This window comes from Eleutherodactylus coqui, chromosome 6 (genome assembly GCF_035609145.1).
Source record: "Eleutherodactylus coqui strain aEleCoq1 chromosome 6, aEleCoq1.hap1, whole genome shotgun sequence".
Taxonomy (NCBI): Eukaryota; Metazoa; Chordata; class Amphibia; order Anura; family Eleutherodactylidae; genus Eleutherodactylus; species Eleutherodactylus coqui.
Window position 1 is genome coordinate 27,325,783 of NC_089842.1, and position 24,477 is coordinate 27,350,259.

The 24,477-nt window shown below is 47.8% G+C and overlaps 1 protein-coding gene across 1 annotated transcript in view; it reads left to right on the forward strand.

Annotated features, from left to right (window-relative positions):
- The first annotated feature begins 442 nt into the window (after window positions 1–442).
- LOC136633510 (scavenger receptor cysteine-rich type 1 protein M130-like) overlaps window positions 443–24,477 on the forward strand; it is a 204,910-nt gene continuing 180,875 nt past the window's right edge. The window contains exon 1 of the mRNA XM_066609271.1: window positions 443–543. Within this exon, the coding sequence (XP_066465368.1) occupies window positions 459–543 (85 nt within the window). The 5' untranslated portion in view covers window positions 443–458. The remainder of the gene's footprint in view (window positions 544–24,477) is intronic.

Below are 24,477 nucleotides of genomic sequence, written 5' to 3' on the forward strand. Positions count from 1 at the left end.
CTTTATTGTGGAGAAGAGCTGAACATTTATGTGATGTTATCAGATTTTGAGATCTTCTAATATTTGATATAAACATTTCTCAGCTCTGTTGATTAGACGTTGGTTATGTGAAGCTAATGGGGGGAGTCATAGAGATCAGAAATGTAACCGTGCAGCGTTTATGTGATCCCCAGTGATACGTTCCCCACATCTTCTACATTGGGGAAACACTGCTGGTAGAGACCTCCTATACTCGCCCGTCCCACTGAGCCATTTATAGGTGGGAAGGTTTTATGTCATGACCGGTAATACGTTCCCCACATGTTCTACATAGGAGAACACTGTTGGTAGAGACCTCCTATACTGAGCTGTATATAAACTAGAACTAGTGGTGAATGTTCCCCTGTTGTGTTTGGTGGCTTATCATCATCATTGTAGACCTGTAATTACATAGCAGGTAGGGGATTACACATGAGGACATGGAAAGATTTCTAATAGTTACAGGATTACAACTTTTCCTCCTGAAATTTGATTCTGAAATATCAGCACAATCTGTGGATGATGGTAAGATTTCCTCTTATTGTATCCCGATTAGTAAATGATGTTACACTGTCTGTTACCTGGATTCCTGAGATCTGTATCTTCTGTAATATGATACAGTTACCCCCTTATTATCACAGTAATATTAGAGGAACCTCCAGAAATGTCACCTTTATATTGCGAATTTGAATTATTGTCTGTAGTGAATAACGTTTGAGTATAAATCAGGTGACCGCAGCCCTTTTTATCCCCTTCGTGATGTAAGTTTTGCTCCCTCTGTGCTCCAGTGGCAAAATCCATAGAGAAGTTTAAAAGGGGACTTGATGTCTTTCTAGAGCGGAAGGATATTACAGGATATAAATATAAATCTTAGGTTAATTGTTAATCTGGGTGCACAGCAGGTAGGAAATATTAGGGGTTGATCGAGGGAACAGTCTGACTGCCATTAGGGAGTCGGGAAGGAATTTTTTCCCCAAAAGGGCTAATTGGCTTCTGCTCTTGCTGTTTTTTGCCTTCCTCTGGATCAACAACACAGGAGGATAAACAGGCTGCACTAGATGGACATTGTCTTCATTCGGCCTTACAAACTATGTTACTATGTATTTTTATTATATCTGTGTTATAAAACGTGTATTTCCTTTAGGCTGCCTGTCCACGGGCGTAGCGATATCCCACGGCAGAGATCCGCCGCGGGAGCTGCCACCCGGGAGGAGGGGAGGGCTGACTGTTCTCCGCATTGAGTCTATCAGACAGATATGCCACCCGCGAGCGGAGAATCGCTAGGATTCTTCGCTCAGGGACAGGGAGGCTGTGATTTCAATAGCAACGCTGTGTGGAACACAATGAAAATTAGCCCGTAGACAGGCAGCCTTACTGTAGACTTATGAGGAATTGTTTTCCATAAGATGTCATTGAGTTTTAACTGTTGCAATTTTTGAGTACATATAATAAGAATCTTTATATAGAGCCAACATGTTCTGCAGCGCTTTACAAATCAGAGAGTCCATATAGAGACAAGTCAAACATTACATACAGTACAAAAGTAATAGCTAAAGTAGGGGTAAGGGCTCTGCCCACAAGAGCTTACAATCTATGATGTTTTAATTACTGTTTATCATTATTTTTGGCAGACAGAATTGAATTATTCTTCTTTTCTTTTTATTTTTCTCTTATATGACATTTATCCTGCAGGATATATAACATGATTTTATAGTCTGCGTCATTACAGAAGTGGTGATAACATTTATGTGTAAGTTTTTTATTTCTTTCATTTTATTGAAAGAATAAACCCCTCACCGTATATTGCCTGATCGGCGTGCACGGTGCACACTGCATGTCCTATTCTTGTCCGTGACACGGATGACAATACGACATACAATTATTTTCACATAGACTTGTTCTGTGTGAAAAATCACTACTGTGTATAACCTCCTAGGATATAATGGGTCTGTGTGCCATCCTAGAGATATACGGATAGCAGACATGTGAATAATATTCTCTCTGCAAAAGTGAGGAAGACAATTGTACACATGAGAAGGGGAAATGGGGGAAAAAAGATCAAACCCTGAAACTGACTGAGGCGAAAGAGCATGGAACAGGAGATGGAAGGAGAAGGGGTATAGAGCAGGAGATGGAAGGAGAAGGGGCATGGAGCAGGAGATGGAAGGAGAAGGGGTATAGAGCAGGAGATGGAAGGAGAAGGGGCATGGAGCAGGAGATGGAAGGAGAAGGGGTATAGAGCAGGAGATGGAAGGAGAAGGGGCATGGAACAGGAGATGGAAGGAGAAGGGGTATAGAGCAGGAGATGGAAGGGCATGGGGCATGGATTTAGAAGAAAAAGAAAGCGTGCTCACCTTCACTCAACCCGGACGATATGGATTCCTCTGAAGCAAATGATCACGGAGCTCAGGCTTGCACCACTCAGTCTCAGCGGGTAATCAGCAAAAGAGTAGGAGAAGAAAAGCCGACTTCACGTGCAAAATGCTTTATTTCAAAATAGTGCTTAAGACATCAGAGTCACAAAAGAATGCGTTTCGACTAGAGATGAGCAAACGTGCTCGTTTAGGACAATTACTCAATCGAGAATCGCTTTTTTCGAGTAACTGCCTACTCGGACGAAAAGATTCGGGGGGCGGCAGGGTGGAGCGAGGGGTAGCAGGGGGGGAACAGGGGGAGCTCTCTCTCTCTGCCCCCCACAACCCCCACAACCCCCGCTCACCCTCGGCACCCCCAGAATCTTTTCGCCCGATTAGGCAGTTACTCGAAAAAAGCAATGCTCGATCGAGTAATTGCTCTAAACGAGCATGTTCCCTCATCTCCAGTGTCAACCTATAGAACCTATCTTGTTTAACCTGTATTGCAACTGATCCGTACTTTAAAGTGCATTAAAACCAATTAAAAACAGCTGATGAAAACCAAATGCAGCCAAAATGCAGGATGCACCCAGGATTCAAATGGTTGGGATATTTTACCCATGCATTGCTGGTATGCATAATAACATTACATAAGAAAGTATTATTATTGCATAATTATAACAGAATAATAACCATAATCAAATTAGAACCCCCATTATATCTAAACTCCAGTTTTATAAGCAGAACTTCCCCTGACACTTCATACTTATAAATATTTTGATATTCCCCCTATATCACAGATTTTGTATTAAACATCAGACATTCTCTTTATAATGCAAAAACCATAGAAGTATATATTATTTTTAAAAAATTGTATATGTTTGCCCACTATTCCTTGCTATGATGTAAACACTTACTATGTCTAATAAATATAAAGCAAATCTGTTTTTAGATTCAAGCCCGTGGGTGTGCTAGTTTTGAACTAAAATATCCATGATGCTTCTCTTTTTAGAACACACTCCTGACTGACCTCCAAGCTCCGCATGTTCATCACCTTCTCTATACCAAAGAAAGAAAACTTTCTGTACTGCCCCCATGTATCTCTATGAAATGTTTCTATGGATTTCATTTTTGGTTAAGAGGTCCAAATTTGAAAAATTATAACATCAAGAATTTCTTTAATTGCGAATCTAATAATGTTGTGTATATTATATTATGCACCCAATGCAGTCTGATGTACGTAGGCTGCACGGCACAGAAGCTCAGAATCCGCATTACTGAACATTGGAGAGATATCAGAAACTGTAATGCAAATAGTTCAGGAGCAGCAAAACATTTCATAGAGATACATGGGGCAGTACAGAAAGTTTTTCTTTCTTTGGTATAGAGAAGGTGATGAACATGCGGAGCTTGGAGGTCAGTCAGAAGTGTGTTCTAAAAAGAGAAGCATCATGGATATTTTATCTCAGAACTAGAACACTCACGGGCTTGAATCTAAAAGCAGATTTGCTTTATATTTATTAGACATAGTAAATGTTTACATCATAGCAAGGAATAGTGGGCAAACATATACAATTTTTTTAATTAATATATACTTCTATGGTTTTTGCATTATGCAGATAATGTCTGATGTTTAATACAAAATCTGTGATATAGGGGAATATCAAAATATTTTAATAAGTATGAAGTGTCAGGGTACGTTCTGCTTATAAAACTGGAGTTTAGATATAATGGCTTTAATTTAATTATGGTTATATGTTATTATTCTATTATATAATTATGCAATAATAACACTTTCTTATGTATTGTTGTTATGCATACCAGCAGTGCATGGTTAAATATCCCAACCATTTGAATCCTGGGTGCATCCTGCATTTTGGCTGCATTGGGTTAAGTCATCAGCTGTTTTTGTTGGTTTTAATGCACTTTAAAGTACTTATACGGATCAGTTGCAATACATGTTTCAAAGATGAACAAGACCTTTATAGGTTGAAACACGTTCTTTTGTAACTCTGATGTCTTAAACAATATTTTGTAATAAAGCATTTTGCACTTGAAGACGGGTTTTCTTCTCCTACCTTTTTGACGGGGCATGGAGCAAGAGATGGAAGAGGATGGGATATGGAGCAGGAGATAGAAGGCGAAAGAGCACTGAGCAGGAGATGGATGGAGAAAGGGTATGAAACAGGAGATAGAAGGCGAAAGAGCACTGAGCAGGAGATGGACAGAGAAAGGGTATGGAGCAGGAGATGGCAGGCGAAAGAGCACTGAGCAGGAGATGGACGGAGAAAGGGTATGGAGCATGAGATGGAAGGCGAAAGAACACTGAGCAGGAGATGGATGGAGAAAGGGTATGGAACAGGAGATGGAAGGCGAAAGAGCACTGAGCAGGAGATGGACGGAGAAAGGGTATGGAGCAGGAGATGGAAGGAGAAAGAGCACTGAGCAGGAGATGGACGGAGAAAGGGTATGGAGCAGGAGATGGAAGGCGAAAGAGCACTGAGCAGGAGATGGACGGAGAAAGGGTATGGAGCAGGAGATGGAAGGCGAAAGAGCACTGAGCAGGAGATGGACGGAGAAAGGGTATGGAGCAGGAGATGGAAGGCGAAAGAGATGGTAGGGAAGGAGGATAAAGATGAATTTTGCTAAGCAGGTGCACTTGTGTCTCTTGGTTTAGAGCTGCACGTGTGTCCTGCCTGGTCTGCACAAACCACTGCTGCTGCCATTGCCATTTACCCACTGATGAGATAGCTAAGGACCTGGAGACACAAGTGCAAAGACATGGAGTGTGTGGTGGGTGCTGCATGGAGGAGATGCTGAGAGGGGATGGGGCCATGTAGGCAATGTATTTACACAAAATCCACAGAACATGGAGTGTTGAAACTGAAAACCTTCACTGCTCAAGCAAAGGATTTCTCAGGAATACTGTACTTATTGAATATAACCTTCCATAAGACTCACCTGATAGAAGAAGTTGTAGGTAAACTACTGTTATTAATTAGTGCCCCCCTGGACTCTAACAGCAGCCTGACATGTAATGGGTAAGACAGTCATGGCCCATACGAGGGATAAACTGTAAGGTCACTGGATAGTATGAGATTTTACTGGGTGTCATTTGTATATTCACATACTAATAACATGTATGTAGTTACAGTCAGTGATTTGTGATTTATTCTTTATGTTGGATTAAATGGTTACAACGTTTTTCAATATTTCTAGTTGTGTATAAATATGAACATGATAGATAATCCAGTCTTATTGTCAGTAGTTCCGTGCAGTTCCTGTAACGTGTCACATTGTATAGCTAGATAGCTGCTTTATTATTACTGTATTTTACTTTTATCACAGATATTAATTACTGTTAGATAAAAAAGTCAGGCTGAGGCTTTATATCAACACAGTCACCTGTGAACCAGAGCAAAATCAGGTGTCTCCAATGTTTTATTTAACCTCTTAATGGCATGGCCTTTTTTGGGCTTAAGGACGCAATGATTTTTGGCGGATTTTCATCTCCATTTTTCAAAAGCCATAACTTTTTTATTTTTCTGTCGACGCGGCCGTGTAAGGGCTTGTTTTTTGTATGGCGAACTGTAGTTTTTGATATTGCCATTTTTGGGTACAATGACCATATTGCAAAACTTTTATTATTTTTTTATGATAACAGGGAGAGAAAACGTTTCAATTCTGCCATAGATTGTTTGGTTTTTTTTTACAGCGTTAATCATGCAACATAAATGACGCAATACATTTTTTCTGCGGGTCGATACGATTACAACGATACCAAAATTCTTAATTTGTTTTAGGTTTTTCCACTTTTTTGCAATAAAAACCGTTTTTTGGAAATCTTTTTTTTTTTCTATATCGCTGCCATCACAGTCCTGTAACTTTTTTATTTTACAATGGACGGAGCTCTATGAGGGCTTATTTTTTGAGAGACGAGCTGTAGTTATTGGTACCATTTTGGGGAATATACAGCTTTTTTGGTCGCTTTTATTGCATTTTTTGGGAGGCAAAATGCTAAAAATCAGCATTTTGCCTCCGTTTTTTAGTGGGTTTTTTTACGCTTTTTGCCGTACAAAATAAAAAGCATGTTCACCTTTTTTACACGTGGTTACAGAAATGTCAAAACCAAATATGTGCCATTTTATATATATTTTTTACCTTTTTTATGCTAATATTAGAAAAAGCACAAAAAAGGGTTTTTTTTACATTTTTCTTTTTTTTACATTTTTACTTTCTTTTTTTTTTTACACAACTTGTGTCCCTCTGAGGGTCTTACATCACTGCACTGATGATCGCTGGGATAACGCATAGCAGGGCTACTGCCCTGCCATGCCTTATCGCTTATACAGTGATCATAGGCTCTGGCAACACTGGACGCCGGTGTCTGGCATCCTGTTGCCATGGCTACAGGCCGGGCTCTCTGCTATTATATCGCGAGAGCCCGGCAACTTCACAGAGGGAGCGCGCTCCCTCTGTGAACCCATCCCATGCCGTGATCTACATAGATAGCCGGCTCCCGCTGCAGGATAGCGCGAGATCTGCTATGATCTCGCACTATCCCTATGACATTAGGGTACGTCATTTTGCGGGAAGTACCACCCTGCCATGATGTACCCTTACGTCATAGGGCGGAAAGGGGTTAATGAGGGGCTAATCGCACCAACTTCAGCTCTGTCTGTTTTACATATAGAGTTCTGAAGTGGGTCTCAGCCTGATCGAGGGTCTCCGGTCCTGAATACATACATATGATGCTTTGACTTCCAGTCTGAGACCCCTGGTCAGTCTAGGATGCACTTCAGATCTCCATACATGTAATAGATGGAGCTGAAGACAGTGTGGTAGAGATGAGCGAGCGCCAAAATGCTCGGGTGCTCGTTGCTCGAGTCGAACTTTCCGTGATGCTTGAGGGTTCGTTTCGAGAAACGAACCCCATTGAAGTCAATAGGCGACTCAAGCATTTTTGTATATCGCCGATGCTCGCTAAGGTTTTCATTGGTGAAAATCTGCAAAACCCAAGAAAGTGATGGAAACAACACAGAAACGGATAGGGCAGGCGAGGGGCAACATGCTGGGCTGCATTTCAGGTTCCCAGGTCCCACTATTAAGCCACAATAGCGGCAAGAGTGCCCATCCTAACAATTTTTACTTCGGACAAACCCTCTTTAGTAAGCCACACCTTAGCTAAGCACCACACTACCTCCAACTAAGCACAAGCACTGCCTGCGGAACACACCGCTACCTCTTCTCCTGGGTTACATGCTGCCCAACCCCCCCCCCCCCCCCCCCCGCACGACCCTGCGTCCACAGCGCACACCAAAGTTTCCCTGCGCAGCCTTCAGCTGCCCTCATGCCACACACTCGCTTCACAGCCACACCACCCTCATGTCTATTTCTAAGTGCATCTGCGATGGGGAGGAACCGGAGGCACACACTGCAGAGGGTTGGCAGGGCCAGGTAGCGACCTACTGTAAAAGGGGGGGGGGGGGCGATAGCCCACAATGCAGTTGAGAATCAATGAGAAATTGACGTTCGATCTTCATTCCTATAAAGTGCCAAGCTCCGTATATAGTGACCCTGTGAAAGTCCCATGAAATCACTAACGCTTCCTGTGAACGCTCCAATCCAGTATCTCGGATAACTGTAGTAATTTGTAGCAGGAGAGATAATACATGCCAACCAATGCAGATCCCCTGACCCCAAGCAGGAGGAGGAGGTGGCATAATAAGCGCGAGAAACCAGGACCCGCAATACTCTATGTTGAAAGCACGTGAGCGGGCCCAGGGTCAGGCTCGGTCCCAACCTCCACCTTGTATAACCCAAGGTGCCGTGAGTTACATAGCAATGGGAAATCCATGTGTCCCCACACAATTCATTCTGTGTAGGTGTCAGATAGCTGAACACCGTACTAGGAAAGCCGTCTGTGCCCTACCCAAGTCAGTCAGTGTATTTGTGCCAGATAGCTAAAACACCGCAATGGGAAATCTTTGTGCACCCACAGCATAGGTGAGCCCATGAAACTCAAGGAAAGTATTAAACATGAAGCAATTACAGTGCCAAAACATGGAAGACTTTCACTCCGCCCAGGACCTCGGCCTCTGCACACACCCTCAGCAATCAGTGGCATAAAGCATACTCGGATGCTAGTACAGCTGTGAAAGTCTCATTAAATCAGTTATGTTTGCTTTCATTGCTCTAAAGAGTGGATAAAGCATAAAGAAGTTCCACAGGCCAAACCTTGTGCCGTTGCATTTTTCCCCAGGGCTTTGGCCTCTGCCCACACCTTTAGGGTGAAGTCACACGATAGTATATCGGCTCGGTTTTCACGCCGAGCCGATATACGTTGTACTCGTGTGCAGGGGGGGGGGGGGAGGATGGAAGAGCCAAGTGCAGGCACTGAGCTCCCGGCCCCCTCTCTGCCTCCTCTCCGCCACTCTGCACTATTTGCAATGGGAAAAGGTGGGACGGGGGCGGGGCTAATTCTCGGAACTTACCCCCGCCCTGCCTCTTCCCATTACAAATAGTGCAGAGGGGCGGAGAGGAGGCAGAGAGGGGGCCGGGAGCTCAGTTCCTGTTCCTGGCTCTTCCATCCTCCCCCCTGCACACAAGGACAATGTATATCGGCTCGACGTAAAAACCGAGCCGATATACGTTCGTGTGACTTCACCCTCAGTAATTAGGGGCATAAAGCGGACTCCGATGCTAGTACAGCTGTGAATGTCTCATTAAATCAGTTACGGTTGCTTTCATCGCTCCAAAGACTGGATGAACCACAAAGAAGTTCCACAGGCCAAACATGGCACAATTGCATTTCCCCCAGGCATAAAGCAGACTCCGATGCTAGTACAGCTGTGAACGTTTCATTAATTCAGTTACGCTTCTTTTGATTGGTCCAAACCAGTGTCTCAGATAACTGTGGTGACACGAGAGCAAATACATGTCGACCAACGCTGATCCCCAGACACCAAGCAGGAGGAGGAAGTGGCATAATTAGCCCGAGAAACCATGATCGAGGTAGGACCCGCAATACTCTGTGTGGGAAGCACGTGAGCGGGCCCTGGGTCAGGCTCGGTACCAGCCTCCGCCTTGTGTGACCCAAGGTGTCGTTAGTTACATAGCAATAGGAAATCCATGTGTCCCCACACAATTCATTCTGTGTAAGTGTCAGACAGCTGTACAATGCAATGGGAAAGCCATCTGCACTGTGCATTCTACCCAAGTCAGTAAGTTGGTATTATGCATGAAGGAATCAGAGTGCCCACACATGGAAGAGTTTCCCCCCTCCAAGGACCTCGGCCCACACTTCTGTCCTAGTCATTCAGTGTATTTGTGCCAGATAGGTAAAACAACGCAATGGGAAGTCTTTATGCACCCACAGCATAGGCAAGCCCAAGGAACTTAAAGATGGTATTACTCATACAGAGATCACAGCACCCAAACGTGGCAGTTTCACCCCACCAAGGACCTCGGACCACATTTCTACCCTAGTCAGTGTATTTGTGCCAGACCGCTAAAACACCGCTATGGGAAGTCTTTGTGCACCTACAGCATAGGAGAGCCAAAGGAACCCAAGGAAAGTATTACACATAAAGAAATCACAGTGCCCAAACAAGGCAGCTCACCCTGCCAAGGACCACCACCTCGGCTCACACCCTCAGTAATCGTGGGCATAAAGTGGACTCGGATGTTAGTGCAGCTGTGAACATCTTATTAATGCAGTAACGCTCCTTTTGTTTGGCCCAAACCAGTGTCTCAGATAACTGTGGTAACACGAGAGAAAATACATGTTGCCCAGTGCGGATACGCTGACTCCAAGCAGGAGGAGGAGGTGGCATAACAATGCCAAGAAACCATGACCGAGGTTGGACCCGCAATAGTCTGTGTGAGAAGTATGTGAGCGGGCCCTGGGTCAGGCTCGGACCCAGCCTCCACCTTGTGTGACCCAAGGTGCCGCGAGTTACATAGAGATGGGAAAACAATGTGTCCACACACTATTCATTCTGTGTAGGTGTCAGATAGCTCAACACCACAAGGGGAAGTCTTTGACTTCCTTGGGCTTGCCTATGCTGTCAGTGCACAAAGATGGTATTACACAGAAAGAAATCAGAGTGCCCAAACATGGCAGAGTTTCACCTGCCAAGGACCTCTGCCTCGGCCCACATTTCTGCCCTAGTCAGTCATTGTATTTGTGCCGGATAGGTAAAACACCGCGACTCGAGCATTTTTGTATATGACTGATGCTCCGCTTAGGTTTTCACTTGTGAAAATCTAGAAAACCTATGAAAGTGATGGAAATGCCACAGAAACGGATAGGGCAGGGGCAACATGCAGGACTGCATCTCAAGCTCCCAGGTCTCACTATTAAGCCACAATAGCAGCAAGAGTGTGCCCCCCCCCCCCCTAACAATTTTTACTTCGGACAAACCCGCATTAGCAAGGCACACCTTAGCTAAGCACCACACTACCTCCAACCAAGCACAATCACTGCCTGCGGGTGATACCGCTGCCTCTTCTCCAGGGTTACATGCTGCCCAACCCCCTGCACGACCCTGCGTCCACAGCGCACACAAAAGTTTCCCTGCGCTGCCTTCAGCTGCCCTCATGCCACATGCTCGCTTCATAGCGACACCACCCTCATGTCTATTTCTCAGTGCGTCTGCGATGAGGAGGAACCGGAGGCACACACTGCAGAGGGTTGGCAGGGCCAGGTAGCGACCTACTGTAAAAGGGGGGGGGGCGATAGCCCACAATGCAGTTGAGAATCAATGAGAAATTGACGTTCGATCTTCATTCCTATAAAGTGCCAACCTCCGTCAGGAGCTGCAAACGTGGGCATGAGTTACATAGCTATGGGGAATCCATGTGCCCACACAGTATTCATTCTGTCTAGTTGTCGGATAGCTCAATTGACGCCGCAAAGGGAAAGACATCTGCACTCTGCCCCCTACCCAAGCCAGTCAGTGTCTTTTTTGCCAGACAGGTCAAACACCGCAATGGGAAGTCTGTGTGCACCCACAGCACAGTTGGGTCCTAGGCAACCCAACACATGAACAATAAAGAAATCAGAGTGGCCAAACATGGCAGACTTACACTGCGCCGACAACATAAGCCTCGGCCAACAGCTTCAGCAATCGTAGGAATGAAGCGGACTTCGTTGCTAGTACACTTGTGAAGGTCTCATTAAATCAGTTACGTTTTCTTTCACCGCTCCAAAGACTGTATTAGCCAGGAAAAAGTTCCACAGGGCCAACCTTGTGCAGTTGCAGTTCCCCCGGGACATAGGCCTCGGCCAACGGCTTCAGCAATCGCGGGCATGAAGCCGACTCCGATGCTAGTACAGCAGTGAACGTCTCATTAATGTTATAACGCTCCGTCCTCTCCTTTGGCCCAAACGAGTTTCTCAGATAACTGTGGTAACACGAGAGAAAATACATGATGCGCATTGCTGATTCCCAGACCCCAAGCAGGAGGAGGAGGTGGCCTTACATGGCCAAGAAACCATGACCAGGACCCGCTGCAGCCTGTGCGGGAAGGATGTGAGCGGGTCCTTGGCCAGGCTCGGTCCCAGCAAACACCTTGTGAGCCCCAAGGTGCCGCGACTGACATAGCAATGGGAAGTCCATGAGCCCAGACAGTATTTATTTTGTCTAGGTGTCGGACAGCTGTAGCGACACCGCAAGGGGAAAGGCATCTGCACTATGCACCCTACCCAAGTCAGTCAGTCACTTTGTGCTGGACAGGGAAATCACCACTATGGGAAGTCGGTGTGCAGTGCACCCACAGCATATTAGAGTCGAAGGAACCCAAAGACAGTATTAAATATGAAGGAATCAGAGTGCCCAAACATGGCAGACTAACTGCGCGGAGGCCATACGCATTTGCCCACACCCTTAGCAATCGCGGGCATAGAGCGGACTCCGATGCTAGTACAGCAGTGAACGTCTCATTAATGCAGTTATGCTCCTCTCCTTTGGCCCAAACGAGTTTCTCAGATAACTGTGGTAACACAAGAGAAAATACATGATACGCATTGCTGATCCCCTGACCCCAAGCAGGAGGTGGCCTTACATGGCCAAGAAACCATGACCAGGACACGCTTTATCCTCTGTGGGAAGGATGTGAGCGGGCCCTTGGCCAGGCTCGGTCCCAGCAAACACCTTGTGAGCCCCAAGGTGCCGCGACTGACATAGCAATGGGCAGACCATGTGCCCACACAGTATTCATTCTGTCTAGGTGTTGGATAGCTCTAGTGACATCGCAAGGGGAAAGCCATTTGCACTATGCACCCTACCCAAGTCAGTCACTTTGTTTCGGACAGGCAAATCACCGCTATGGGAAGTCTGTGTGCACCCACAGCATATTAGAGTCGAAGGAACCCAAAGACAGTAATAAACATGAAGCAATGATAGTGCTCAAACATGCCAGACTTTCACTGTGCCGAGGACATAGGCCTCTGCACACATCCTCAGCAATCGTGGGCATAAAGTGGACTCCGATGCTAGTACAGCTGTGAAGGTCTCATCAATGCAGTAACGCTCCTCGTCTTTGGCCCAAACCAGTGTCTCAGATAACTGTGGTAACACGGGAGAAAATACATGATGCCCAGTGCTGATCCCCTGACCCCAAGCAGGAGGAGGAGGTGGCATTACAAGGCCACGACACCATGACCAGGACCCGCTATAGTCTGTGTGGGAAGCACGTTAGCGGGCCCAGGGTCAGGCGCGGTTCCGCGCCTCCACCTTGTGTGACCCAAGGTGCCCTGAGTTACATAGCAATGGGAAATCCATGTGTCCCAACACAGATAGCTCAACATTGGAAGGGGCAGTCTTTGAGTTCCTTGGCCTAGGCTATGCTGCAAGTGCACAAAGATGGTATTACACAGGAAGAAATTGAAGTGCCCAACCATGGGAGAGTTTCGCTCTGCCAAGCAACTTGGACCCGGCCAGCAATTCTGGCCTAGTCAGTCACTGTATTATTTGTGCCACATAGGTAAAACATCGCGATTGGAAGAGTTAGTGCACCCATAGTATAGACAGAGCCGTGTAACATTCCTATAGCAAAGCTATAAACAGACCCCAGGAACATTTTTGTAGCTGCAGTATAGGCAGACCCCAGTACCATTTCTGTAGTAGAAGTATTGGCAGACCCCAGTAACTTTTCTCTAGCAGCAGTATACGCAGACCCCTGTAAAATTTCTGTGGCAGCAGTATAAGCAGACCCGTGTAACATTTATGTAGCAGAAGTATAGACTGACCCCAGTACCATTTTTGTAGCTGCAGTATAGGCAGACCCCAGTAACATTTCTGTAGCAGCAGTATAGGCAGACCCCTGGAACGTTTACGTGGCAGAAGTATAGGCAGACCCGAGTAACATTTTTGTAGCAGACGTTAACTCAGACCCCTGTAACATTTCTGTAGCAACAGTATAGACAGATCCCAGTAACATTTCTGTAGCAGAAGTATAGGCAGACCGTTGTAACATTTCTGTAGCAACAGTATAAGCAGACCCCTGTAACATTTATGTAGCAGAAGCATAGGCAGATCCCAGAACCATTTTTTTAGCAGCAGTATAGGCAGACCCAAGTACCATTTCTGTAGTGGAACTATAGGCAGACCCCAGTACCATTTCTGTAGCAGCAGTATAGGCAGACCCCAGTACCATTTCTGTAGCAGCAGTATAGGCAGACAGCTGTAACATTTTTGTAGCCGAAGTATAGCCAGACCCCTGTAAATTTATGTTGCAGAAGTATAGGCAGAGCCCTGTAACATTTACGTGGCAGAAGTATAGGCAGACCACTGTAACATTTCAGTAACAGAAGTATAGGCAGACCAAAGTAACATTACTGTGGCAGAAGTATAGGTAGGCAGACCCGAGTTACATTTCTGTAGCAAGAGTATAGGCCAACCCCTGACACATTGGTGTACCATGAGTGTAGGCGAAGGCCAGAAAAATTACTTGGATTACAGTATAGGCGAGGGCCCAAAAAATTAGTGTGTGAACAGTACAAATGTACCCCTGAAAAATTGCTCAACCAAGAGGGCAGGGGAAACCGAATTAATATTTTAGGAAAAATACAGCTCGCTGTGGCTTCACTTGTAACAGAGCCTGGAGGCAGCCCTGTTGAAAAAATTGGTTCATGTTAACGTTTCAATGCTTTAGTTTGAAACTTAGAAAAATTGTTAAAAAATAATTAGATGAGCCTTTTGTTCTGCAGAGAAATTGGCAGTTCAGCGTGATGACATGATGTTTCAGGAGGAGCAGGAGGAGGAGAACTACTACTATTATACACAGATTGACGAGGGTAAATGTCACTTTTTTCTCCGGTGATAAAGAAGAATGCTTGAATCCGCGGTTGCAGCGAAAATAATCTTTAGGTTCCGCTGCTCTCCGCTGGTGGAGAAGAGAAGTCTGGGGAAATCCAGGCCTTGTTCATCTTTATGAGTGTTAGCATGTCGGCAATGGCAGTTGACAGGCGGGTACGCTTATCCGTGATGATTCCCCCAGCTGCACTAAAACACCCTCTCTGACAAGACGCTAGCTGGAGGGCAAGCAAGCACCTCCAGGGCATACAGCCCAAGTTTATGCCACGTGTCCAGCTTCGACACCCAATAGTTGTATGGAGCTGAGGCATCCCGGAGGACGGTGCTACGATTGGCTACGTATTCCCTCACCATCTTTTTACAGTGCTCCCTCCGACTCAGCCTTGACTGGGGAGTGGTGACACAGTCTTGCTGGGGAGCCATAAAGCTGGCAAAGGCCTTGGAGAGTGTTCCCCTGCCTGCGCTGAACATGCTGCCTGATCTCCGCGCCTCCCCTGCTACTAGGCCCTCGGAACTGCGCCTTCTGCTGCAAGCTGCACAGATTTGTCCACCGGGGCCCTGTGGTATTGCATCACTCTCGAACCCCTTTCCTCTTCGGGAAATAGAGTGGAAAGGTTCTCCTTATACCGTGGGTCGAGAAGGGTGTGCACCCAGTAATTCGTAGTGGCCAGAATGCGTCTAACGCGAGGGTCACGAGAAAGGCAGCCTAACATGAAGTCAGCCATGTGTGCCAGGGTACCAGTACGAAACACATCGCTGTCCTCACTAGGAAGATCACTTTCAGGATCCTCCTCCACAGCCCATACATGCTGAACAGATGAGAGGTAAGCAGCATGGGTACCCTCTGCAGTGGGCCCAGCTGTCTGTTGCCCCTACTCCTTCTCCAAAACGTGCTGAGATATAGACATAAGGGTGCTCTGACTATCAAGCGACATACTCTCTTCCCCCGTTTCCTGTTCCGACCACAAAGCGTCAGCCTTTATGCTTTGCAGTGAGCTTCTCAGCAGGCATAGCAGAGGAATGGTGATGCTAATGATTGCAGCATCGCCGCTCACCATGTGGGTAGCCTCCTCAAAGTTTCCAAGGACCTGGCAGATATTTGCCATCCAGGCCCACTCCTCAGTAAAGAATTGAGGAGGCTGACTCCCACTACGTGTTTGAGGCTGCCGAGCTGCAGAGCCACCACCAGGTTACGGCCGTTGTCACACACGACCATGCCCGATTGGAGGCTTAGCTGCGAAAGCCAGCGGTCGGTCTGCTCTGTCAAATCCTGCAACGGTTTGTCGGCCATGTGCCTCTTCTCTCCTAGGCTGATTAGTTTCAGCACGGCCTGCTGACGCTTGCCCATCGTTGTGCTGCCGCGCCGCGCCATTCCGACTGCTGGCGACGTGCTGCTGACACATCTTAATTGCGTGGTAGAGTTTGCGTAGGAGGAGGATTTAGTGGAGGTGCCATAAACTGCCGCAGATACCAGCACCGAGCTGGGACCCGCTATTCTGGGGGTGGGTAGGACGTGAGCGGTCCCAGGCTCTGACTCTGTCCCAGCCTCCACTAAATTCACCCAATGTGCTGTCAAGGAAACATAGTGGCCCTGCCCGCCTGTACTTGTCCACGTGTCCGGTGTTAAGTGGACCTTCCCAGTAACCGCGTTGGTGAGGCCGCATATATTGCGGGAGATGTGGTCATGCAGGGCTGGGACGGCACACCGGGAAAAATTGTGGCGACTGGGGATCGAGTAGTGCGGGGGCCGCCACCGCCATCATGTTTTTGAAAGCCTTTATTTCCACAAGCCTGTATGGCAGCATCTCCAGGCTGATTAATTTGGCAATGTGCACGTTTAAATCTTGAGCGTGCGGGTGCGTGGAGTCGTACTTGCGCTTTCGCTCCAACGCTTCTGTTAGCAACAGCTGAACGCTGCGCTAAGAGACATTGCTGGATGGGGTCGAGGACAGCGGAGGTGAGGGTGTGGGTGCAAGCCGCGAGGCGCTCGTGCCTGTGTCCTGAGAGGGGGGTTGGATTTGAGTGTCAAGTTGGGGCACAGGGGAAGAGGCAGTGGTGTGACTCACAGGCGATGAACGGCCTTCGTCCCACCTTGTGGGGTGCTTGGCCATCATATGCCTGCGCATGCTGGTGGTGGTGAGGCTGGTAGTTGTGACTCCCCGGCTGATTTTGGTGCGTCACAGGTTGCACACCACTGTTAGGCGGTCGCCCGTGCTCTCACTGAAAAACATCCACACCTTTGAACACCTAGCCCTCTGCTTGGTGGCTTGGTGCGAGGGGGTGCTTGGGAAACAGTTGGGGGATTATTCGCTCTGGCCCTACCTCTACCCCTGGCCACCGCACTGCCTCTTCCAACCTTTCCTGCTGCTGCACTTGCCTCCCCCTCTGAAGACCTGTCGTCAGTAGGCTTAGCAAGCCAGGTAGGGTCAGTCACCTCATCGTTCAGCTGCTCTTCCATCCGAATCCTCTGTGCGCTCCTCCCTCGAACTGACTGCCCTTACTACTACCGCACTGATAGACAACTGCGTCTCATCATCATCATCCTCCTCACCCACTGAAAGCTCTTGAGACACTTGGCGGAAGTCACCTGCCTCCTCAGCCGGACCCCGGGAACTTTCCAAAGGTTTGTCATCGGTCACGACAAACTCCTCAGGTGAGAGAGGAACTGGGTTTTCACACTCATGGCAGGGACCCGAGAACAGTTTCTGGGAGTCTGCCTGCTCAGATTATGTCATTTTCATGGAGAGAGGTGGCTGTGAGGAAGGAGGAGCAGCAGCCAGAGGATTCAGAGTTTCAGCAGTGGACTGCGTAGAAGACTGGTTGCCCAATACATTGCTGGATGCATTTTCTGCCATCCATGACAGGACCTGCTCACACTGCTCTGTTTGCAATAAAGGTCTACAACGTGGACCCATAAATTGTAATATGAAGCTGGGGACCCCAGAAACTTGCCTCTCTCCTAATCCTGCAGCAGCCAGCTGGGATTCACTTGGACCAGGAACTCGGCCAGTGCCCACACCCTCAGTTGGAACTCCGCGTCCTCGCCCGCGTCCTCGACCCCTACCCCTCAGCATGGTGGATTACGAATAGAGCAGACACAGACCACTGTAAATAATTATGGAATTATATGCGTATACTTTAACGCAGAGAGCAGAATTGTAACGCTAACTCCAGGCAGAAAAAAATGGAAGGAAGGCCGCAAACAGGCCTAGCAGTGCAATAGTGATGCACCAAAACTCCCACCAGGCACCCAGTAAAATGCAGATGGTCAGAGGTAGCCCAACGAATGAGCTTTATGGTTTTTTTTTTTTGCAAAAGGAGACCGGCTATATACTGTGTATCACTTTCCCTCTATAAGTAGCTGCTTTGGCCGTACGCTGAGCGTCAAATTCACTGCAGACACAGGCCGGTGTAAATAATTGTGGAATTATGTGCGTACACTTTCTCGCTGAGAGCGGTATAGTAAGCTAAACTCCAGGAAGAAAGAAATAGTGAGGAAGGCTGCAAACAGGCCTAGCTGTGCAATAGTGATGCACTACAACTCCCAGCAGAGCCCTGTAAAATTTAGACGGTCAGCGGTAGACCTAAGAAGGAGCTTTTTGTTTTTTTTTTTGTAAAAGAATATAGGCTATATAGTGTGTATATCACTTCCCCTCTATCAGTGGCTGTGGCCGTATGCTGTGTGTCAAATTTACTGCGGACAAAGACCGGTGTAAATAATTATGGAATTGTTTGCGTACACCTTGTTGCTGAGAGCGGTATAGTAAGGCAAACTCCAGACAGAAAAAAAGTCAGGAAGGCCGCAAAACAGGCCTAACTGCAATAGTGAGGGACTAAAACTCCCACCAGACACCCAGTGAAATTTAAACGGTCAAAGGTAGCCCAACCGAGGAGCTTTATTTTTTTTTTTGTAAAAGAATACAGGCTATATAGTGTGTATATTACTTCCCCTCTATCTGTCGTTGTGGCCGTACACTGTGCGTCAAATTCACTGCAGACATAGGCCAGTGTTAAAAATCTTGGAATTATGTGCGTACACTTTGTCACTGTGAGCGGTATACTAAGGCAAACTCCAGGCAGAAAAAAATAGTCAGGAAGGCCGCAAACAGGCCTAAGTACAATAGTGATGGACTAAAACTCCCATCAGACACCCAGTGAAATTTAAACGGTCAAAGGCAGTGCAACCAAGGAGCTTTTAGTTTGTTTTTTTTTTACAAAGAACACAGGTTTTATAGTGTGTACATCACATTCCCTCTATAAGTGGCTGCGTTGGCCATACGCTGTGCGTCTCTAATTCACTGCGGACACAGACCGGTGTAAATAATTATGGAATTGTTTGCATACACTTTCTCGCTGAGAGCGGTATTGTAAAGCAAACTCCAGGGAGAAAGAAATTATATGGAAGGCTGCAAACAGGCCTAGCTGTGCAATAGTGATGCACTACAACTCCCAGCAGAGCCCTGTAAAATTTAGACGGTCAGCGGTAGCCCTAAGAAAGAGCTTTTTGTTTTTTTTTGGTAAAAGAATACAGGCTATATAGTGTGTATATCACTTCCCCTCTATTAGTCGCTGTGGCCGTACGCTGTGTGTCAAATTCACTGCAGACACAGCCCGGTGTAAATAATTATGGAATTGTTTGCGTACACTTTGTCGCTGAGAGCGGTATTGTAAACCAAACTCCAGCCAACAACTGGCCGGAACACTCCCAGGTTCGAGTTCTGACACTGTTGTTCCTTAATGACTAAGCCAACTTTTGGAAATATGACATGTCACTTTAACATAGAATAACTCCGTAAGTCTTGCATATTCAAGTTACTCTGACATTTTGTTTTCCTACACCAAGTTTTTTCGCCACATATTGTACTTCATTTAGGTTGTAAAAAACGACCAATAGAATTTCTATATACATATTTATTAAAAGTGCCAAAATTGAGAGCATTTTGAAACATGTCAAATATGTGCCTGTAATATCTGAACAAATTTGTGATGAAATATATATTTCCACCTGCTTACTTTATTCCGGAAGCACACTTGAAACATTTTAGTTAGAGATGAGCGAGCACCCAAATGCTCGGGTCTACTCGAGTAATGAACCCCATTGACTACAATGGGAGACTCGAGCATTTCTGTATGTGGGACACCGGATCCCAAGCTTTTTTTTTCTTGGTTCGTTCTCTCTCCCTCTCCCTCTCCTTCTCCCACCCTCTTCCCTGCGGCCGGGAGTGGCCAAAACAGGCACGTATCAGCGAGGAGGAGCCAACAACTGGGGCGGGGTCAAACACTACTTGATGCTCGTTCAAGTAACGAGCACCATCGAGTACGCTAATACTTGAACGAGAAAATTAAATTTCAATTTACTGGCAGTTTTTTCTCTATAGTGCGCATGAAAATAAAGACTTGCACCCCAAAATAGACACCCCCATTTTTTCTGTGTTCATAAACATACCTATTGTGGCCCTAATATTTATGCTTCTATGTACAACGGGGCACAAAACGAAAGGAGCAGCTGGTTGCTTTCAGAACAGGAATTTTGCTTGAAGGAGTTTCAGGCCTTATTTCATACTTGTAGAGCCCTCGAGCTGCCAAAACGATAGAGAACCCCCCCCCCCCCCAAATGACCCCATTTTGAAAACTAGACCCCTTAACAAGTTCCTCTTGGGGTGTACTGTATATTTTGACCTCACAGTTTTTCAATGAATCTAAGCAAAACAGTATGAAAAATTACGATTTTAATTATTTGGGCAATTGAGTCATTTTAAAAACTGGTTTTTTTTTGTACAGCACACATATGAATGAAGACTTGTACCTAGAGATGAGCGAACGTACTCGTCCGAGCTTGATACTCGTTCGAGTATTAGCGTGTTCGAGATGCTCGTTACTCGTAACGAGTACCACGCGATGTTCGGGTTACTTTCACTTTCATCTCTGAGACGTTAGCGCGCTTTTCTGGCCAATTGAAAGACAGGAAAGGCATTACAACTTCCCCCTGCGACGTTCAAGCCCTATACCACCCCCCTGCAGTGAGTGGCTGGCGAGATCAGGTGTCACCCGAGTATAAAAATCGGCCCCTCCCGCGGCTCGCCACAGATGCATTCTGACAGAGATCAGGGACAGTGCTATCTTGTTGGAGCTGCTGTAGGGAGAGCGTTAGGAGTATTTTAGGCTTCAAGAACCCCAACGGTCCTTCTTAGGGCCACATCTAACTGTGTGCAGTACTGTGGAGGCTGCTTTTTGCAGTGTTGCACTTTTTTTTTTTTGGTATATCGGCCGTGCAGAGCATTGCGCCCTGCAGTAATACTCCAGGGCCAGAAGCGCTTAGGCAGGGACAGAAGACATATTGATTGAATATAGGCAGTGGGCCTTTGCAAAAAAATTTGTGGGAAAAAATCTATTTGGACTGCCTGTGACTATGCTCAGTGTTCTGGGTCTGTCTGTGCTGGGTGTAGTAGTTCTACAAAATCATACGCAGCCAGCTAAGTGTTACAGCAGGCTTGCGCCAAATTATTTCCTGGCTCTGTCTGTGCTCTGAAATCACCGCTGTGTTGCAGTTCACAGTGCAACACTCTGCAGTTCTGTGACATACTCCAGGGACAGAAGTGCGTAGGCAGGGACAGAAGACATATTGATTGAATATAGGCAGTGGGCCTTTGCTAAAAAATTTGGGGAAAAAAATCTATTTGGCCTGCCTGTGACTGTCCTCAGTGTTCTGGGTCTGTCTGTGCTGGGTGTAGTAGTTCTACAAAATCATACGCAGCCAGCTAAGTGTTACAGCAGGCTTGCGCCAAATTATTTCCTGGCGTTCCGTAAGCGAAGTCAGCCTCCAACCACAGGCCAATAAGCGGCACATTTAATTACAGCGTTCTGTTTCTGCATTACTGGTAATACAGCATGCTGAGGGGTAGGCCTAGAGAACGTGGACGCGGCCGAGGACGTGGAGGCCCAAGTCAGGGTGTGGGCACAGGCCGAGCCAGTGCGGTGGCCAGGGGTAGAGGCAGGGCCAGACCGAATAATCCACCAACTGTTTCCCAAAGCGCCCCCTCGCGCCATGCCACCCTGCGGAGGTCAAGGTGCTCCACAGTGTGGCAGTTTTTCACAGACACGCCTGACGACCGACGAACAGTGGTGTGCAACCTTTGTCGCGCCAAGATCAGCTGGGGAGGCACCACCACCAGCATGCGCAGGCATATGATGGCCAAGCACCCCACAAGGTGGGACGAAGGCCGTTCACCGCCTCCGGTTTGCACCACTGCCTCTCCCCCTGTGCCCCAACCTGCCACTGAGATCAAACCCCGCTCTCAGGACACAGGCACTACCGTCTCCTGGCCTGCACCCACACCCTCACCTCCGCTGTCCTTGGCCCCATCCAGCAATGTCTCTCAGCGCAGCGTCCAGACGTCGCTAGCGCCACTGTTTGAGCGCGAGCGCAAGTACGCCGCCACGCACCCGCACGCTCAAGCGTTAAAAGTGCACATTGCCAAATTGATCAGCCTGGAGATGCTGCCTTATAGGCTTGTGGAAACTGAGGCTTTCAAAAGCATGATGGCGGTGGCGGCCCCGCGCTACTCAGTTCCCAGTCGCCACTACTTTTCCCGATGTGCCGTCCCAGGCCTGCACGACCACGTCTCCCGCAACATTGTACGCGCCCTCACCAACGCGGTTACTGCCAAGGTCCACTTAACTACAGACACGTGGACAAGCACAGGCGGGCAGGGCCACTATATCTCCCTGACGGCACATTGGGTGAATTTAGTGGAGGCTGGGACAGAGTCAGAGCCTGGGACCACTCACGTCCTACCCACCCCCCGAATTGCGTGCCCCAGCTCGGTGGTGGTATCTGCGGCGGTGTATGCTTCCTCCACTAAACCACCCTCCTCCTCCTCCGCAACCTCTTTCTCGCAATCAAGATGTGTCAGCAGCAGCACGTCGCCAGCAGTCGGTGTCGCGCGGCATGGCAGCTCAGCGGTGGGCAAGCGTCAGCAGGCCGTGCTGAAGCTACTCAGCTTAGGAGATAAGAGGCACACGGCCCACGAACTGCTGCAGGGTCTGACAGAGCAGAACGACTGCTGGCTTGCGCCGCTGAGCCTCCAACCGGGCATGGTCGTGTGTGACAACGGCCGTAACCTGGTGGCGGCTCTGCAGCCTCACGCACGTGCCATGCCTGGCCCATGTATTTAATTTGGTGGTTTAGCGCTTTCTGAAAAGCTACCCACACTGGTCATACCTGCTCGGAAAGGTGCGCCAGCTCTGCGCACATTTCCGCAAGTCCCACACGCACGTTGCCACCCTGCGGACACTGCAACATCGGTTTAATCTACCAGTGCACCGACTGCTGTGCGACGTGCCCACACAGTGGAACTCTACGCTCCACATGTTGGCCAGGCTCTATGAGCAGCGTAGAGCTATTGCGGAATACCAACTCCAACATGGGCGGCGTAGTGGGAGTCAGCCTCCTCAATTATTTACAGAAGAGTGGGCCTGGTTGGCAGCCATCTGCCAGGTCCTTGGAAACTTTGAGGAGTCTACCCAGATGCTGAGCGGGGATACTGTAATCATTAGCATCACCATTCCTCTGCTATGCCTCTTGAGAAGTTCCCGGCAAAGCATAAAGGCAGACGCTTTGGAATCGGAAACGGAGGCGGGGGAAGACAGTATGTCGTGGATAGTCAGAGCACCCTCCTGTCTATATCTCAGCGCGTTGAGGAGGAGGGAGAAGAGACAGCTTGGCCCAGTGCTGAGGGTACAGATGCTGCTTGCCTGTCATCCTTTCAGCGTGTATGGCCAGAAGAGGAGGAGGAGGGAGAGGGGGAAGAGACAGCTTGGCCCACTGCTGAGGGTACAGATGCAGCTTGCCTGTCATCCTTTCAGCGTGTATGGCCAGAGGAGGAGAAGGAGGAGGATCCTGAAAGTGATCTTCCGAGTGAGGACAGCCATGTGTTGCGTACAGGTACCTTGGCACACATGGCTGACTTCATGTTAGGATGCCTTTCTCGTGACCCTCGCGTTACACGCATTCTGGCCACTACGGATTACTGGGTGTACACACTGCTCGACCCACGGTATAAGGAGAGCCTTTCCACTCTCATTCCCAAAGAGGGAAGGGGTTCGAGAATGATGCTATACCACAGGGCGCTGGTGGACAAACTGATGGTAAACTTCCCATCCGACAGTGCTAGTGGCCGAATGCGCATTTCCGCGGCCCAGGTAGCAGGGGAGGCGCAGAGATCAGGCAGCATGTACAGCGCAGGCAGGGGAACACTCTCTAAGGCCTTTGACAGCTTTATGGCTCCCCAGCAAGACTGTGTCACCGGTCCCCAGTCAAGGCTGAGTTGGCGGGAGCACTGTAAAAGGATGGTGAGGGAGTACGTAGCCGATCGCACGACCATCCTCGGTGACGCCTCTGCCCCCTACAACTACTGGGTGTCAAAGCTGGACACGTGGCCTGAACTCGCGCTGTATGCCCTGGAGGTGCTTGCTTGTCCTGCGGCTAGCGTCTTGTCAGAGAGTGTGTTTAGTGTGGCTGGGGGAATCATCACGGATAAGCGTACCCACCTGTCAACCGACAGGCTTACACTCATCAAGATGAACAAAGCCTGGATTTCCCCAGACTTCTCTTCTCCACCAGCGGACAGCAGCGATACCTAAACAATACGTTGGCTGCACCCGCGGATGGAAGCATCGTTCTCTATCACCATCCAAAACGGTCCCTTTTTGCTTCATCTATCTGTGTATAATATTCCTCCTCCTGCTCCTCCTCCTGAAACCTCACATAATCACGCCGAACGGGC